This window comes from Prunus persica, chromosome G8 (genome assembly GCF_000346465.2).
Source record: "Prunus persica cultivar Lovell chromosome G8, Prunus_persica_NCBIv2, whole genome shotgun sequence".
Classification (NCBI taxonomy): domain Eukaryota; kingdom Viridiplantae; phylum Streptophyta; class Magnoliopsida; order Rosales; family Rosaceae; genus Prunus; species Prunus persica.
Genome location: NC_034016.1, coordinates 5,700,630 through 5,718,312, shown reverse-complemented (window position 1 = coordinate 5,718,312; position 17,683 = coordinate 5,700,630). Strand labels below are relative to the sequence as shown.

The 17,683-nt window shown below is 36.7% G+C and overlaps 2 protein-coding genes across 2 annotated transcripts; one reads left to right on the top strand and one right to left on the bottom strand.

Moving 5' to 3' along the window:
- Window positions 4,796-8,854, top strand: LOC18767631 (protein ROOT PRIMORDIUM DEFECTIVE 1). The gene is made up of 2 exons (XM_007199955.2): window positions 4,796-6,880; window positions 8,282-8,854. Exon 1 carries the CDS (start codon window positions 5,008-5,010, stop codon window positions 6,856-6,858), a length of 1,851 nt encoding a protein of 616 aa, XP_007200017.1. The 5' UTR covers window positions 4,796-5,007; the 3' UTR covers window positions 6,859-6,880; window positions 8,282-8,854.
- On the bottom strand, window positions 11,615-15,970 carry LOC18767439 (protein DETOXIFICATION 54). The gene is made up of 4 exons (XM_007201055.2): window positions 15,216-15,970; window positions 14,856-14,992; window positions 13,852-14,727; window positions 11,615-12,391 (listed from the first exon to the last, which is right to left on the bottom strand). Exons 2-4 carry the CDS (start codon window positions 14,907-14,909, stop codon window positions 11,804-11,806), a joined length of 1,518 nt encoding a protein of 505 aa, XP_007201117.1. The 5' UTR covers window positions 14,910-14,992; window positions 15,216-15,970; the 3' UTR covers window positions 11,615-11,803.

Here is a 17,683-nt window from a genome sequence, read left to right as displayed (position 1 = left end):
GATCACTACTTTACATTACACCTTGCATTATAACTTCTTTTTTTTCTTGTTAAAGTTGAGAGTGAGAAGTTGTCTAATATTGAGCTCTCTCTTTCTCCCTATTTACCCCACCTTATCGCTAAAACTTAGGTGCATGTAAGTGTATACTGCTCTGTATCTATTCCTCTCCTCATGTGACCGCTAATTTAGAGCAATAATCTTTGAACTATCCACTAGTTACATTTTAGTCCTTCAAATCAATCTTTACATCTTGTAATCTTTCAACTTGACTATGTGTCACACGTTTAGTAATTTGTGTTTATTTAATCAATTTTTATGTTAATCTTAGGAATTTCATTTCATATCTTTACAAATTAAGAAAATTTAGAGTAATAGTCTTTAAACTTATACAAAAGTTACATTTTAGTCTGTTCAGTCATTGTTTAGTTCATGAAGCCTTCCAAAATTAAGAAGCAAAACAAAAAGACTGAAAAACAAGATTAGGGAGAGATTTAGAATCAACGACTTTGGGGGGCGTTTGAAGTGGGTTTCTTGGTTGGGAGGGTGGCAGATCATATATATGTTGTGTTTGTGGGCTTGGTAGGTGGGGGAGCAGTTGGAGACAACATCTTCGACAAGCTTGGCTGGTCGGACTTCTAATTGGTGTAGGAAAAGGTTGTGGGAGAGTGGGGTTGCTCGAGATAAAACCTAGAGGGATGGGTGTGAGTTTACAGTAGAAGGGTGAATGTTAGCAATGGCTTGGGGGCACGGGCCTTGAGGTCGTGAGACTTAGAAGGTGTGAATGTGGAAAATTTGTATATTTTCTGTAGTTTTTTTTCTATGTTTACTAATCCGTAATCAAATTACGAGGAATTGAATTGAGGAGGAGTTGGATTCAGGAGAATTAGATTCTGAATTCCTATTTAAGTTGTTTACTAAACCATATGGATTAAGGAAAATTAGATTCCGGATTCCTATTCAGTTTGTTTACTAAACCATATGGAATTGGGGTAGGAGTGGTTCTAATTACTAAAATGTCCTCATTGTTAGGTTAAAGTAGATGGTAAATTTGAAATGTTTACAATTGTGTGAGGATATAATAAGTAAAAAAGATGGATTCTTAATGGGTTAGTTCTCTAGGAATTAGAATACCACCTCACACCCAATAATTGAATTCCTCCAAAATCAGGAATTTTTAATTCTTGATTTTGTGTGAGCCCCACTTAGTTTTTAATTCCTTTATGTGAAGTAAACGGAGGAATCCTCCATAATTGGAATTCAATTCCTGATTCCAATTCTTGATTAGTAAACAAACATCAACGCTTTTTACTTTGTTCTATACTCCTTTTTCTTTAGTTTTATTTTAAATGACTAAAATAACAAAAAAGATCAATGGAGGACTAAAATGTAACTAGTGGAAGGTTCCGCACCATTAGTCCAAATTAGCCAATAATAAGCCTTTAACTTTTAAAGATGTGAGTTAAAATAAATTTGTAATTTACCCTTCAAATTAATGGAAAAATTGACAGAAATGATGTAAATAATTATACATGCGACATATGGTCGAGTTGAAAAATACATGAACTAAAAGTTGAGTTGATGAATCAAAATGAAACTTGTGGATAAATGTTCGGACATTCCTCCAAATTAGACCCAAACGAAAAACAAAATGTAGAAAAGAAGAAAAAATAACTGAGGGCTTGTTTAGTATCCTACTTGAATCAAATTTTATAAATTCAAATACAAATTTTTAGTCTAAAGCCATAAAGACCCGTTTGGTATGACCATTTTTAAAAACTCAAAAACACTCTCATTATTAAAAACAAAACAAAAAACAAGGTTTTATATTTTTTTTTCTCACTCTCCTCTCTCTCTCTCTCTCTCTCTCTCCTCCCTCCCCCCTGTCTCTCTCTCCTTCCTCTCTCGTCTCTCCTTCTCTCTCCTCCTTCTCTCATCTCTCTCTCCCTCTCTCCTTTTTTTTTTTGTTAATTCAATTCGGGAATCTAGGGCTTCTAATTTTATGATATTAATTTCAATTTTTTTAGATCTTAGATATAATTTGGAGTTCAATACCAAATAAGTTTTAGATCTGCTAAACGAACCCTAAAATTAATTGAGTACACCATACTACCAAACTATTTATTAAATTACTAATTTGCCCTACTATAAAATGACCAAAAAGGATATATTGAATTATGAAACAAATGTAATTTTAATAAGTACACACTCACCATATTCAACCCTCAACATAAGCAAAAAATCATACTGCCAAAAACCTTAATATTAACTCCAACACTTTCTTTCATTGTTATTTATTAATTCATTGATGCAAACAAGTCTCATGGATGCTTCAGACATGTCGAGGGAGTCACCAAAAGAAGTATTAATTTTTGTTTTTTTGGTTTAGGTTGATAGAAAATTAAAATTTATATTTGTCATATCGTGAAACCCAAAAAGCTCATGCACATACCTTCAACTTGGTACTTCATATGCATTCTTCCATGCACGCCAGTTGTTTGACGAAATGCCTGACTTGAGCGTGGTATCTGCCACAACAATAATAGGCAACTTTGCTTAGTAGCACCATCATGAAGAAGCTATTTATCTCTTTTCAAGAATGCTTGTTTCGAATATCAAACCCAACGAATTCACAGTTGGCATTGTCATTCACTCGTCAACTGCACTTGGAGACCTAACCATAGGCAAGCAACAACTTCATGCATGTGCAACAAAGATAGGTTTGCATTCGAATGTCTTTGTGGGCAGTGCAATTTTGGATCTTTATGCCAAGTTGAGCATTACACAGGATGCTAAGAGCCATCACCAAGTGAATACAATTTTATTTGCATTTGAATTTCTTTGTGTTTTTGATGTTGTGTTGTGTGATAGAGTGTATTAGGGTGTATAAGGGGTATTTTTGATAAGGTGTACTTAGTTAATTTTACATTTTGATTCAAATATTATGGTGTATTTAGATCATATGGTGTACTCAGTTAATATTAGGGTTCGTTTAGCAGCACTCTAAAATTACTATTTGAAAACTCATGTTTTAAAAAAGAATCTTAATTTTTGAATTTACTTTTTGAGTACGTAGGATGCTTCTTTGGCATAACATCGTTTATCTATCTATATATATAAAGCAAAAAGAAAAGAATGGTGAAACATTCAAATTACCAGAAAATGCCCTTAGTTAATTCAAACATTAAGAATTGAAATTAGGCTTAAATGTTAAAATAGTCCCTGTGTTTTATCATGTTGGCTAATTTAATCACTGTGTTTTTAATTTGGCCAATTTGATCCCTGTGTTTAGGACCGTTAGCCAATGTGATCCAATCCGTTAAATTTATGTTTAAAAAATTTAAAAATTGTTTAAATATTAATAAAAAAAATAGATATATTTGAATTCAATTTAAAAAATGGATAATTAAATAAGATCTCTAATTTTGGTCTGGACTTTTAGTCCCCTTGCTACAAAATAATAATAAAATCTAAAACTAAAAGAAATTAAAATCAAAGGATGATACCACCATCCAATCTAGCCCCCACCCCCACCACCATTCTTTCTTCTCTCTTTCTCCCAACAACAACCCACCACAGCTACTTTCTGCAGCCCAGACCCAAAGGCCCCAACTCCCCTACACACACACACCTACCTCCTGAACACAAATCCTTCCCACTCCTGAGCTCTCTCTCTCTCTCTCTCTCTCAAACAACCCCTACCACCCGACCATGTCCCAGCAAGATCTTCCCCAACCCCACCATTCCCTGGCCATTTGTCCCATCCCCAGCCGAGCCGCTCGGATCCTCTAGCCCACTCTGGTCGTCGCCCCACTCTCCCCCCTCCTTGATTATGCCCATCTTATTTATTTTTTTCTTTCCTAACGTTATGTTTTGGTTTTAATGAAGTTCCAATATATTTTTTAATTAATTAAAATTTTAAAATCAATTTCAAGTAAGTTTATAGGTTTTCAACAAAAAAGAAAAAAATCATTTATGTTTATTTAATGGCAATTTTAACGGAATGGACCACATTGGCTAATGGTCCTAAATATAGGGACCAAATTGGCCAAATTGAAAACACAGGGATTAAATTGATCAACATGGTACAACACAAGGACTATTTTAGCATTTAAGCCTTGAAATTATTAATTAAATGAGAATAATATAGTAAATTCAATTTTTTTCATATTTAAAAAAATTAAAATTAAAAATAAAATAAAATAATAAGTTATACTTTTATAAAACACTAGCCTCTTTGCACGCGCTTCCGCGCTTGCGAGAGGTTTTTTTTAAAAAATAAATCAATTTATTTTAGAATTAAAAAAGATAATGGGTAGTTGTGTTCCATAAAAATAGGATCAATTATCTGCTTTTTTTTTTCTTTTAATTTTTTTAAATATGAAAAGTGTGAATTTACCATATTATCCTCATTTAATTAATAATTTGAATTCTTAATGTTTGCATTAACCAAGGGCATTTTCTGATATTTTGAATGTTTCACCATTCTCAGCCTTTTACTTTATATATACTAGCCTCTCTGCACGCGCTTCTGCGCCTGCGAGAGGCTTTTTTAAAAAAAATTTAAATTTATTTTAGAATTAAAAAAGATAATGGATAGTTGTGTTCCATAAAAATAGGATCCATTATCTGAATTTTCTTTTAATTTTAATTTTTTTAATATGAAAAATTGTGAATTTACCATATTATCCTCTTTTAATTAATAATTTTAATTCTTAATGTTTGCATTAACCAAGGGCATTTTCTGGTATTTTGAATGTTTCACCATTCTCTGTCTTTTGCTTTATATATATAGATATAGATAACTATCCATACTATCTTTTCTAAATTTTAAAATTTAAATAAAAAAGAAAAAAGAAAATCAATTGGCATTGCGTGAGCATCATGTGCCCAGAGGCAAGTTTATATTAAAAGGAGAAAAAAGAAATTTAAAAAGGTGCACTGGAAAGTAAACAATGCAAAACCCTCCTTAAACCCTCGCCCTCCTTGTTCACAAAGAGCGACGAATCGATGTCTCCCATTTACTTCACCTTTCGCTCTCTCCCAAAACCACACTCTCAGTCCTCCCACCACAGCCATAGCCGCCACAGAACCTTCTTCGTAGACGCCACCACCAAATGGGTCCGAGATCGAGGCCTTGACCACGCCGTCGAGAGGGAGAAGAACCTCAGGCCAATGGTCAACATCAAGAATTTCATCAAATCAGAGCCGTCCAAGTCCCTCCCCATTTCCATCATCGCCCAAAACAGAGAATCCCTTATGATACCCACGCGCCCCATCGATTTCATCCGCAAATACCCTTCGATTTTCGAGGAGTTCCTTCCCGGCGGCGGCGCAATCCAGCCTCATGTCCGGCTCACTGGCCAAGTGCTCGATCTCGATGCCGAGGAGGAGCTGATGTATCAGAGTGAGAGCTACAGGCAGGATGTCGCTGACCGGCTTTTGAAGCTCTTGATGCTGGTAAGAACCAATAAATTGCCGCTAAATGTCATCGAGAGCTTGAAATGGGATCTGGGTCTTCCTCATGATTATCAGAAAAGTTTAGTCCACGAGTATCCGGACTATTTTAATATTGTTGTTGGCAAAAATTCGGCATCTGGGTGGAAGGATTTGCGGGATTTGGAGTTGGTATGTTGGAGAAATGAAATGGCAACTTCGGTTTTCGAGAAGAACGCTGCAGCTAAGGAGAAGAAGGCTTCAGCTAAGAAGAAGAGGGCATTGAGTGGGGATTCGCCTTCTAAGGAGGAAGACCAATGTGTTTTTCCTATGCAGTTCTCCAGAGGTTTTGAGATGGATAAGAAGTTGAAGAAGTGGATTGATGAGTGGCAGAAGTTGCCTTATGTGTCTCCATATGAAAATGCAGCTCATCTTTCGTCTAAGAGTGACGAATCAGATAAGTGGGTGGTAGCAATTCTGCACGAGCTTCTGCATATTTTGGTTCCCAAGAAGACAGACAGGGAGAATTTGCTGTGTCTTGGAGAATATTTGGGTCTTCGGTCGAGGTTTAAGCAAGCATTGCTTCACCATCCAGGTATATTTTATTTGTCAAACAAGATAGGAACTTATACTGTTGTTTTGAGAGAGGGATATAAGAGGGGTACGATTATTGAGAATCATCAATTAATGAATATGAGAAGCCAGTATATTCACCTCATGAACACAGTAAAGGAAGATAGTAAAATGGTTAGCGTGCCCGGCGGAAGTACTCTAGAAAAGAAGGCAGTAGTTGATGTTCCTAAAGGAAAAGGTGAAGAAAAGGAGGATGATGAAAGTGAGGAAGAGCAGGAAGGCGAGTTGCGTGATTCATCTGATACTGAATTTTTGTATGATGATGACAGTGATGAAGAGGATGAAGATCTGAGTGAGACAAGCATTGAAAAACGTGGTATTAATAACAGAGGAAGGAGAGGTAGGAAATCTCATTTTGATGGGAAAACACCTTCCAGAAATGCTGAAAGAGGAACATCAGGTGGAAGAAAAGCTAGAAACTCTGATTTTAATGGGAAAACACCTTCCAGAAATGTTGAAAGAGGAACATCAGGTGGAAGAAAAGCTAGAAACTCTGATTTTAATTGGAAAACACCTTCCAGAAATGTTGAAGGAGGAAGGTCAGGTGGAAGAAGAGATAGGAATTCTGATATCGATGTGAAAGCACCTTTTAGAAATGCTCAAAGGGGAAGGGCAGGTGGAGAACACCCTGGTAAGAGCAGGGATGCGGTCTCTTCTGACACTTCTAGAAGAACAAGAACTGATGTTAGGCATAATATCCGTCAGATTTCAAGAGAGAGATTGAATTTCTCTCAAAGCAAGGGGAGGTCATTACCAGGCGAGAAGACTAGTGTTGAGAAAAGATTCAGCTAATTTTTCTGCAACATTTCGATAGGTTTGTCTCAAGTTCTAGATCTTCCCTTGTTATGAGCTCGGAAATATTATATTTGCCTGCTTAGTAATTTTGTGATTGATTTTGGCCTTGCATTTGGATGCATACATGCATACGTGCTCACTCATACAATCAAAGAAAAACATGAATAAATAAAAGGGGAGTATTGCTAGGTGGATAAAATTGAAGGAAATGACAGATGGATGGGTTAAGAGAGTAAGAGCACAGATGGGAAAGCATTTTTGTACCAAACAAATGCAAGTAAAAATGTGATTTGGAAATTGTTGCCTGTTTGATAATGTATGAGATCAACAACCTTGTTTTCGAAGGAAGCATACGAAGACAATGAATCGGTAGTAAATATTATGAATCTGCATAGGTTACAGGTATGAATGGAGTCATTATCTAGGGGGCAATGTGAGTCAATTTTTTAGGGGGCAACATAGGACAGACCCCAAAGTTGATGGGGCATATGTGTAACCAATTCGCATAAACGTAAATCATTCTAAACTATGACTTGTTTCTTATTAAAGTGAAATGCAGTTTCATAAGTACTTCATTCACTATTTGTTCTTTTTTCTTCTTGGTTGGTGCACTGAAAAGTTGGCCCTTGGATCTTTTCTTCTTGGTTGGCAGTGGATCAAAACGACATCTTCTCCCCCTTATTAATCGAAGCTGATAGTTTTTTGTTCTAATTTTGGGCCTTGGACGCACCTTGAGCCTTTGATTATTATTTTTGTCTAGTCTAGTTGCTTTGTTGTTGAGAGAGCCTGAAGTTGTGGAAGCCCTCAGGATTAACCGTAATAGGGTCATTGCTTAGTTAAGGGGGAATTGAAAAGGACTCTAATTCACAATCCAAGAGGAAGAGTTCCAATTGTCAACTACCTTGCTAATAGGGCTGGCATTTTAGACCGAAAAATTGAAAAATCGCAAATACCAACCGAGGTTTTACCGCATCTAAACCGACCTATTACGAAATTGTAAAATGCGGTTGCAATTGCGGTTCCGCATATCCAAATAATGTTGTATACCACAAACCACAATATATTAATTATTAAAATAAATACTTATAATTATTTTATATTAACTACAAGAGGCTAGGACTTCATCATTTAGATTGATCTTTCTCTCCTCCCTCTGATCTCCTCTCTTCTTTTTTTCTTCTTTTTTTCTTTTTTATCTTTTTATTATTCCTCTCTCTCTCTCTCTCTCTCTCTCTCTCTCTCTCTCACACACACACACACACCTAGGCTTTGAATGTGTTACTAATGACGTGTAATCTCCACCAATCTCTTGAAGTTCCCTTTATTGTGTTTTTTTTTAAAATCTCAACCTTGAAAAAATATCATTTGAATATTTAGTGAATTAATATAACTTAATGTAGGGGTTTTTTCGTCCTTGCAGTTACAAATGGGCTGGGCTGCCGTAAGGACCAAATGGGTGAAATTACCCCTTGTGTTTAAGTTCGAGAATCAGACCCCAAGAATACTTCGAAATGGTAGCGAAGCCTTAGGAAGCACCCTGGTTATCTTCACCGACAAAAACAACGGTTGCTTACAGATAAATTCTTGGCTTAGCTTGAGAAGCTTGTGGCATGGAACCTAAGCACTCATGAGTTTAGCATGAAAGAGAGAGAGTTGTGATTTCCTATGAGAAACAGAGGTTCAAAGCAAGGGGGAAGAGATTTTAAGAGGATTCGTTGAAGAGAGAGAGATGAGGAGAAAGATGAGGAAGGAGAAGTGGGTGGTTTGAGCAATTTTCCGGCAACCTGACAAAAGTTCTGACAGACTCTGGAATGGCTTGCCATAAGAGAAAATGAGAAGAGATGGAGGAATAGAGCTCGAAATTAAAGGATTCCAAGGATGAGAGATGAAGCTTGCTTTCTGGATGTGGGTTGCATGCCCTTTTTTGGTTGTTTTGATGGGTAGAATGTGCCTCTCTTTTATAGTCGCTGGAAGCTCATTTTTCCCAAGAAAACCCTAGTTGGTTCTCTCTAATTTTGCTAAGTTTTCTTCTCCATTTCTCTTCTCTTCTTTTGATTCAACCTCTTTTGTGAAACCTCCCTCTGTCCAAACACACAAAGATAAGATTTTTGGGAGCTCTAAAGCCTTCCTGCAGCTGCTTCAGTGTTAAACTCTTATTTTTGGCTACTACCTCACCTTCTTTCCTCCCTTATTTCATGGCAAGAGCTGGTAGGAGAAATGAGTGGGTAGTGGCGCTGGTCTAAAGGGTGTTTTGCTCAAGTATCCTTTGGTTTTTTGGATGGCTTGTGTTGGGATTTGTCTTTGGCCATGTGCTGGAGATTCTCAGCAGCCTACATACATAAGTAACCTTTGGCTTTTGTTGTTGTTTTGTTTCCAGCCATGTGCTAGAGACTTTCAGATATTTTATAAGTCATTTGGGCCATTTTAAGGTAATGGGTTAACCCATTAAGGGAATGAGCTAATTTCCTAGAGTATTGGGCTATTTTTTCTAAAATATTGAGCTATTTTCTCTCATTTATGCTTACCCACATATTTAGGCTCAAGAAATGGGCTTGAGTTTCGGGGCTCCCAAGCAGTCCAAAACTTCCATTTCTCGGCTCATCAATGGGCCTCATGAAAACTCGTTACCATCCATACCACAATCCACTCAGCAAGCCCTAGGCATTCTCGTGGCTTGGGCCCACTTAAGCTTGTAGCGTGGCGTGTTCCTTATTTGCTTGGCGTGACATGTGTTCAAGCGTATATGATGAACTTTTGCGTACCCAAGTTGGGTTTCTTCCCAAGTTAAGTACTAGACTAGAAATATATTTGGCCCCAGCTTTAGATTTTTTGGGCCTCAACACTTAATTAGTAACTTTATCTAGTAGGAACATGGGTTTCAATTAATATTGCAAACTCATCGGTTGTGTTGGTAATTTTGTTAGGTTGTTATTAGTGGGTTAGCTAAGATAATCTCTAGCCTACAATCAACTATCTAGTTGATTAATTGTGCTTTAGCAGGATTGTGGATTGTATTGATTTATTTTTAATAGTAAAATTCATTCTCTTCGTATATGAGTTAAAGAATCATTGCCAATGATAAAAAGTTCTGCTTATTTCAACAGTATTTTTAAGCATGAGCATACTCTTATGTCAGTCGGTTCATGATTCGTCTTTTTATCATACTGCAATATATCAATCAGTTCACGATTTCATTGAAAAGTTGGGGTAACAGAATCACAACCACCCGTACTTGCTAATCAGAACATTAAATCACACACCAATTAGGTTAAGATTTGGGAAAAACATTAAAGGTGATTTAGGTCAATTTATTAGGATTAATTGAAGATTTATTAATGGACATTAATTAATCAATAAACATAAGGTGTTTAGTTGGGCCTTACGTTCAGGTTTGTAGGCCTAAAAAAAGGATATTTTGTAACTTTTAGCCCGCATTTGGGAGTGCGGTGCTTATTAAAAAAAAAAAAGTGGCTTTTAAAAAAACAAATTAACCAACCAAAGTATTTGTTAAAGTATTAGATAGCCACTTATTTTAAAATCTCGGATCTCTCGCACCAATTTCTCAAAGCTGCTCCACCCTTGCTTCTAAAAATTGATTTTAAAAAAAGTCATCGGTTGCTTTAGGCCTAAAAGTTAGTCATATGTTATTAATAAAATATTGGAGCTCACAGAAAGAAAAGAATAAAATAATATTCAAAAAGCTTAATGATGATGTTGGAGCTTAATGAAAATGTTGGAAGCTATCCAATTGCCTATAAATAGGCTTCCCATTGCTTAGCAAACGGAGAAAAGAGGAAAGAAATGAAGAGAAGAAAGGAAAAGTGAGAGGAAAGCAGAGCGTGTAAAATATGAGTGTTAGTTAGTTCTAGGGGTGGGCACGGTTCGGTTTGGACCGATTTTTTGCCTCAAATTAGAACCGATCCGGTACTATTCATTCGGTTTGGTTCGGTTCAATTTTAATAAAAAAATTTAAAAAACTGTCCGGTTCGATTTGAATCGGTTTCTATCCGGTTTCGGTTTCGGTTCGATTTTGAACTGGATTATAAAAAATATTTTTTTAAATTGTTTTTTAGTACAATTCTCAACTGAAATATTATTTTTTTACTTGAAAATTAACAAATTATTCAATTTCATATAAAAATAAATATTAAAGTGAGAAAAGAGAGATATTTTGACATTGAACTTGGATAAATATTAGGTTTTTTTTAGTGAAATTAAAAATATAGCATTAAATATAAATATATATTGAAATTATATATTTTTTTAGTTTCACCGGTTCGGTTCGGCCCAATTCAGTTTTTGAAGACATGAAACCGGATCCGAAACCGGTCCAAACCAATCCAGTTCGATTTTTGACCGGTTTTTGACTTTTTGGTCAACTCGATTTTTTTTCGATTTGGTTCGGCGCGGATTTCCGGTTCGCCGGTTTGAGTGCCCAACCCTAGTGAGTTCTATCTAAAAGAATTCTGTTAGTGTAAACACCAAAAGAACAAAAATAATTCTACTCCTAATATTCAATACTTTTCATACTCTAATTATTTTATTTTTATAACATCATAATCATTTTTTAACTCTGAATATATGCCTGGCCATTTTGAATATTTTCTTTTTGGTCTGAATATTAAATATAGGCATGCCTAGCCCTAAACCCTAATATTAAATATACTTCTTTGAAGTACCATGCCATACACTTGCCTGGACCCTGGAGAGTGACACTGTCCCTAGCGACAAAAACAGGAGACCCATGGCAATGCCCATGAAAACAAATTAAGAGGCAGCTCACACAAAGCCAAAACACAAAAATCTACGCATGAGTCAGCTCAGCAGCCCCTTCAGCCTAAAAAAAAGTAAGTAAAGCAACTACACAACAAAAGCAGAAACCCCCATAAAGCCGGTCACATCAAAAGAGTCAAAACACATCAAAACCCATCCCCACATACGCCTAAAAAATCTCATCATCTATATTATTATTGTTATTGTCATCTCCATGCATCAATAACCTGTTTTCTTCATCATTTTGATGGCCTTTTTCTTTAACCCCATTGCAAACCCCCATTTCCAAGCCTGTGAGCATCTTGGCCTTCAAAGCCTCAGCCTCCCAATCAGTCTTGACCAGCACAACATAGAGAATAGACACCGCACAAGCCACTTGAGCAGATAAAAGGCCAAACCAAAGCCCACCAAACCCTACCTTGAGCCAGAAGGCTAGCCCGACCGCAACAGGAGTGCCCACAAAATAGAAAGAGACCAAATTGATACGGGCACCCACAGCCGGGCGCGCTGTGGCACGTAGGATGCCACAGCCAGTAGTTTGAGGGCAGTTGCCTAACTCACAAAGCCCCATAATTGGCATAACTGATGCAACCAAGATTTTGACCAGCTCGTCTTTGGTGAACAGGCCAGCCCACCTCTCTTTAAGAATCACCGTCCATGTCACATTGACGATGCCAATCACAAATGCACATCCCAATGCTACCATGGCTGCTAGCTTGGCCTTGTATGGCTTGCCTGAACCAAGCTCATTCCCAACCTGCAAAATATATGTGAACATTGAAACACTGTATTAGTGAAGCAAATACATAACAAGAGGAATTTTGCTAGCTAGTTTGTCAATGTGCACCCGACCCTCGACTATTGATGCAAGCGTAAGTTTTACTGCACCAGTAGCTAAGAGTCGTGCACTCGTCAACGTGTATGCGACTTTCAACTATTGATGCAAGTGTAAGTTTCACTGCATCAATAGCTGAGAGTCATCCACACGCGCATGCGCACGTGCTCTACTGCTCGAAGCACTCTCTGACAAGAATGTCATTGTCTCCTCAACGAAATTGTGATCATTAATTACCACTAAAATCTGCATTTTTATATTTGATGGGTCCCAGAATCCCAGATATTGTACTGGGCCTATGAATAGTAAACATCTGTCTGAGAAATGGGCTGTTGGCTGGTTCACTTTCTTTTGTTGGTTGAATGGATTCGTCATAGAAGTGGTGGGAGCTTTATGTTAAAGGAGCAATTGAGAGTAAATTTAACAGGTACTTGCGTGTCCTATACTAATTTGTCCTGTCACATTACAAGTGTGACCTATCTGGTTGCATATAAGTGATGCAATCCCGCAAACAGATTGAAAGCATCTCCCCCATAAAACTTTTATTAATTTCCACTTCGAGATTTGGAATATATGCATTATTTTCTACTTTCTTATTTTTTTTGTTTTATTTATTTGTTGGTTTAGATGTAGACTTGCTAATTAAAAAAAATTGCAACTCGAAAACCAAAGAATTTATTCTACTTTTGTCTTGACAATGTTGCTATACAAAAACACTCATTCAATGGTGTTTATAGGGGACCATTCAGCATGTTGACCCATCCAAAAAGACTATAATAGGACAACATTTTCATCACAAATGAGTTGCCACTAACTTCAGACAGAGTCTATACCTAATAAATCATGTATAAAATAGCAGCTATAGCACTAGAATCCTGATTCAAACTTGTGTTTTATGAGATTCAACTTGCGATATTTTTTAACATTTTAAAGAAATTTTTTTATTAAATTAAGAGTTAATTGCTAATAGCATAAGTCTAACATAAATAATTAATTCCAAACAAGAAGATTTATGTTTTCCTTTTTAGACTCCTTATGATACAAGGCGTCCGAAAAGGTCATTAACATATAATTGTGTAACGGACAAAACAAATGAGCCTCATAAATAATTATAGGCTAAATTATAGCAATGATCTCATACCTCGAGTTATATTTTCGTTTTTGAACAACAAAAATAGTTGTTATTGTCCTCAATTAAGTTATGCGTTGCACTAATGACCTTTCCGTCAATTCTGTCAATTTTTTTTAGTAATTTGAAGACGAACACAAATATTTTTGGAGTTTAAGCACGAAAGTGCAGTTCGTAGTTGAAGGATGATTGCTCCAAATTAGCCATAGGAATAATAAAAGAGAGAGAATAATTATTAGGGAAGGGAACTTACCCTGGCAGAAACACAGCCAGCAAGGGCCATGGGGACAGTGTACATCATGCTAGTGGTTTGAATAAGAACCCCAGTGGCGGCCACAGCGACAGTAGGATTTGGCAAATAACCAGCCATCACAATCACAATCTCATACCACCACCACTCCAAACATATGCCCAAGCAGCTTGGCACTGCCAACTTCAACAGTGATCCAATCCCACCACACAAATCTCCAATCCCGGCCTTCCATCTCATCTCCCCCTGCCTCCATCCCCACCACACGTACGCTGCCATCAGCACCACCATGTTCAGGTTCGTCAGCACCGACGCCATGGCCACTCCTGGCACTCCAAGCCCCATCACCTCCACCAAAACCCAGTTCAAGGGCACGTGGAAGGCCACAGCTATCATTGAACAGTACATCATTGGCTTGGTCACTTTCTGCGACCTCAAAAAAACCCTCAAAGGCTGCAAAACTGTGTTTGTTAACAAGTCTGGGATTGAATACAAACAGTAAGTGGCAGCCATTGATGTGATTGCTTTGTCTTGTCCCATGAACACCATGATTGTTTCAAGATTGAGCCATAAGAGGCTGATGGGTATTATTGCCAAGAGAAGGATCAGGACCATTCTTTGGAGGGACAGAGTGAGAAGCTCCCAATTTTTGTTCCCATAGGCTTGGCTACAAACAGGTTCTAGGCCTGAGGCAAGACCCACCAACACAGAGTAGCCAGTGATGTTTGTGAAGCCTATGGAGAGGGCACCTCCTGCTAGCTCTAGGCTTCCAAGCCTGCCTAGAAATAGGACTGAAACCACAGCTCGGACAAAAACCAAACAGTTCATGGCTGTAATGGGAAAGGCCATGCCCCATAGTTCTCTTAGTTCTTCCAATACCTGTAAAGTTCAAATTAATGTTTTTTTCAAGCAAAAGAGAGCACTAGAGGCAGCAAACACAGAGACATGACATCGATAAACAGATGTGAAAAATGAAACTTCAGGATATGGGTTGATTAAATTAGTACCTGAAAAGCAGAAGGGAATTTGTGGGAACAAATATCAGGGTCTTTATCTGCCATTTTTGTTTTCTTTGATGCCCAATAAAATGGTCTGAAGGAGATATTGGTGACTCCTCCTACCTAATATATATATGGCAAGTGATCTTCAAAAAGAAAAAAGTTGAATCAACCAGTTGGAACATGGCATGAAACTCACCCAACCCAACAAAAAAGAAATGGAACCCAATAAAAATGAGGCCTTTCTTTAGCTTAGAGTGATCAAAAGCAAGACCCCCAAAATTTGAAGTGGTACCCTTTACTTGGTGAATCAATCAGAGCAAGAATCAGATAAGAAACCAAAAGATTGTGGAGAAAAAGAGAACTCACTTTTTGTTAGCTTCTTCTATCTCTTTCCAGCCCAAAGAGCAAGGCAAGGACTGAGGAGCAGAAAAGGTGAGGGCTTAAAATGCAGAGGCAACAATCAAATAATGAGAGAAGCAGAAAAGGCAAGAGGACAGTTATTAGAAAGAAAGCATAGTACAAAGTTGGGGTTGCTTTTTTTTCTTTTTTTTTTGCTTGATATGAAATTTCAGTGAGTAAGGAAAAGCAAAACACAGCTCAGGGCTATTGGCGGCTATGTACAGATATATATAGGCCTGGGTGGGTTTTAAGGCAGAGGAGGAGAGAGAAACATAACGCTTTCTTTGCGAGGGAGAAAAAGCGATGCGAGAACAGAGTGATGAGAGTGAGAGGCGGAGCCAGAGAGGCATTTTCGTAATAATTATTTTTTTTCCAGAAAAGAACCCCTCGTTAATGGCAGAGAATTGAAGAGGAGAGAGACAGAGAGGGAAAACGTTCGTGGAGAGATAAATGTTTGGGTCAACCCCTCTTCTAATTTATTTTGTTTTTTTTGGCTCTTATTTACTTACTTTGATAAAAATGATGTAAAGATTTGTGGTTCAGAGTATTTATTTTTGCATCTAAGATCTTAAGTTCGATTCTCCTCTCTTCTAATATCGTTTATATCCAAAGAACAAAATCAACGCAAGTATGTTTCCCGCGGTCTATTCTATACTTCATCAAAAGAATACAATATTGAATATTCAACTACGCCATTCTTCAGCCAAAACCAAAATAATACTTTCAACATTATATACTGTTGGAAGTTTGAAAGCAAATGTCCCACATTGGAGAAAACAAAAGGTTCCATAAGCTTTATAAGCATGAAACCTTAACATCAATTAAATAAAGATTGATGGGCTGATGGGCTTGGTAGTGAAGACTATTATGGTTGGCTTGCTTGATTAATACTAATATTTAATAATCAAGACTTGGGCCTTGGGCCTCTTGGGGTCTTGGAAAAATAAAAGAAATATACCTAGCCCGAAAATAAAATATATTTTTTTATTTTTTATTTTTCGGATTTCTTTGGCAGAAGTTAAATTCAAACCAGAAAGACTTATCTTTTTGTTTGAATTTGAACATGTATAACTGATACTAACTGCTATTTTGAAGGGGTGTAATTCTATTATAAAACCACAAGTCCTAGGCCATAAGACGAATCTTTTTTTCTTTAAAACTATCTCATATTATTTTAAAGTTACCAACTGTATTGGAGAGAAGCACACCAACGTTCGCCAGAATTCAAGGATCCGGTGCTGGACCCTTGAATTATAGATAGTTGAATCCTGGGAGATAGACGCCTGTTGAACTTCAAGCATTGAGAAGAGGCGAAATTCTGTCTTTAGGACATTGCAAATACGCAAGCCTCTATCTTCAATAAAAGTCAGTATTCTGTACTTAATTTATATATTTGCACATTTATACAGACTTCGTAATTTTGCTACTGTTTGTATTTTAAGAATTGTGCAATAATATAGTGATCCTATAGCATACAACATTTACTGATTATATTTTATAACATATACTATTTTCAATTTTATACAAGCTCAAGTAATAGACGAGATACTTGTTTTCAATCACCATTCCATGCAACATGGACCACTAATAACCGTGACTTCAATTGAAATCTTTCCATATCGGAATGAATTTCTCATTCTACTTTTATCATGCATTTTAAAAGAGGGAAATAAGTTTGAAATTTGAATAAAAGTTTGAATCTGTAAATTGATGTACACCAATTTTTCTTGTTTGGATTCTTCACAAAAATAAAAATTAGGGGAATTTTTATTTTACTAAAACAAAGTTTTTCGAGTTGCAGCCTTAGATACATGAAGTTTTTTTCGTCTCAGTCACATATATAACGTTTAATTCCGTACCGATTTAATGCATCTATTAGTTAATTTGTCAGTATCTTCGTTAAAAGCTTACGTGGACCCACCAGCTTCGCATGACGTGTCCCAACTGAGCCCCGAACTAAATGAAATCTCACCCAAAAAAGAGAGGACTACACAGAGAGCCAATTCCTAAAAAACGAGGACTACATGTGGCCCTTTGCCCAACCCGAACTAAATAATTGGATGGGGCCCCACTGCCTTTTTTTTTTTCCCTGTATCAAATAGGCCATTTGTAGCCATTGATTAAAAAACCATTGCAAATCAAGGGTCTTGAGTAACCCGGCGGTTAGCTGACGTCAGCTAGATTTTTTTTTTAAAATAAAAAATCAGAATAAATGATTTCTTTTTCTTTTTTTTTAAATCAAATTTTTTTTAATTATAAATACCTACTTCATTCTTACACTATTTCTCACAATATCTTCATCATTTTACATATTCCTTCCTCAATTTCATCCTTTTACATTATTTCTCACATTCTCTTCGTTCTTTTACAAACTATCTTCATCTTTTTCCATTAAAAAAAAAAATCATTTTCTCCCATTGTTAGAAAAAAATAGC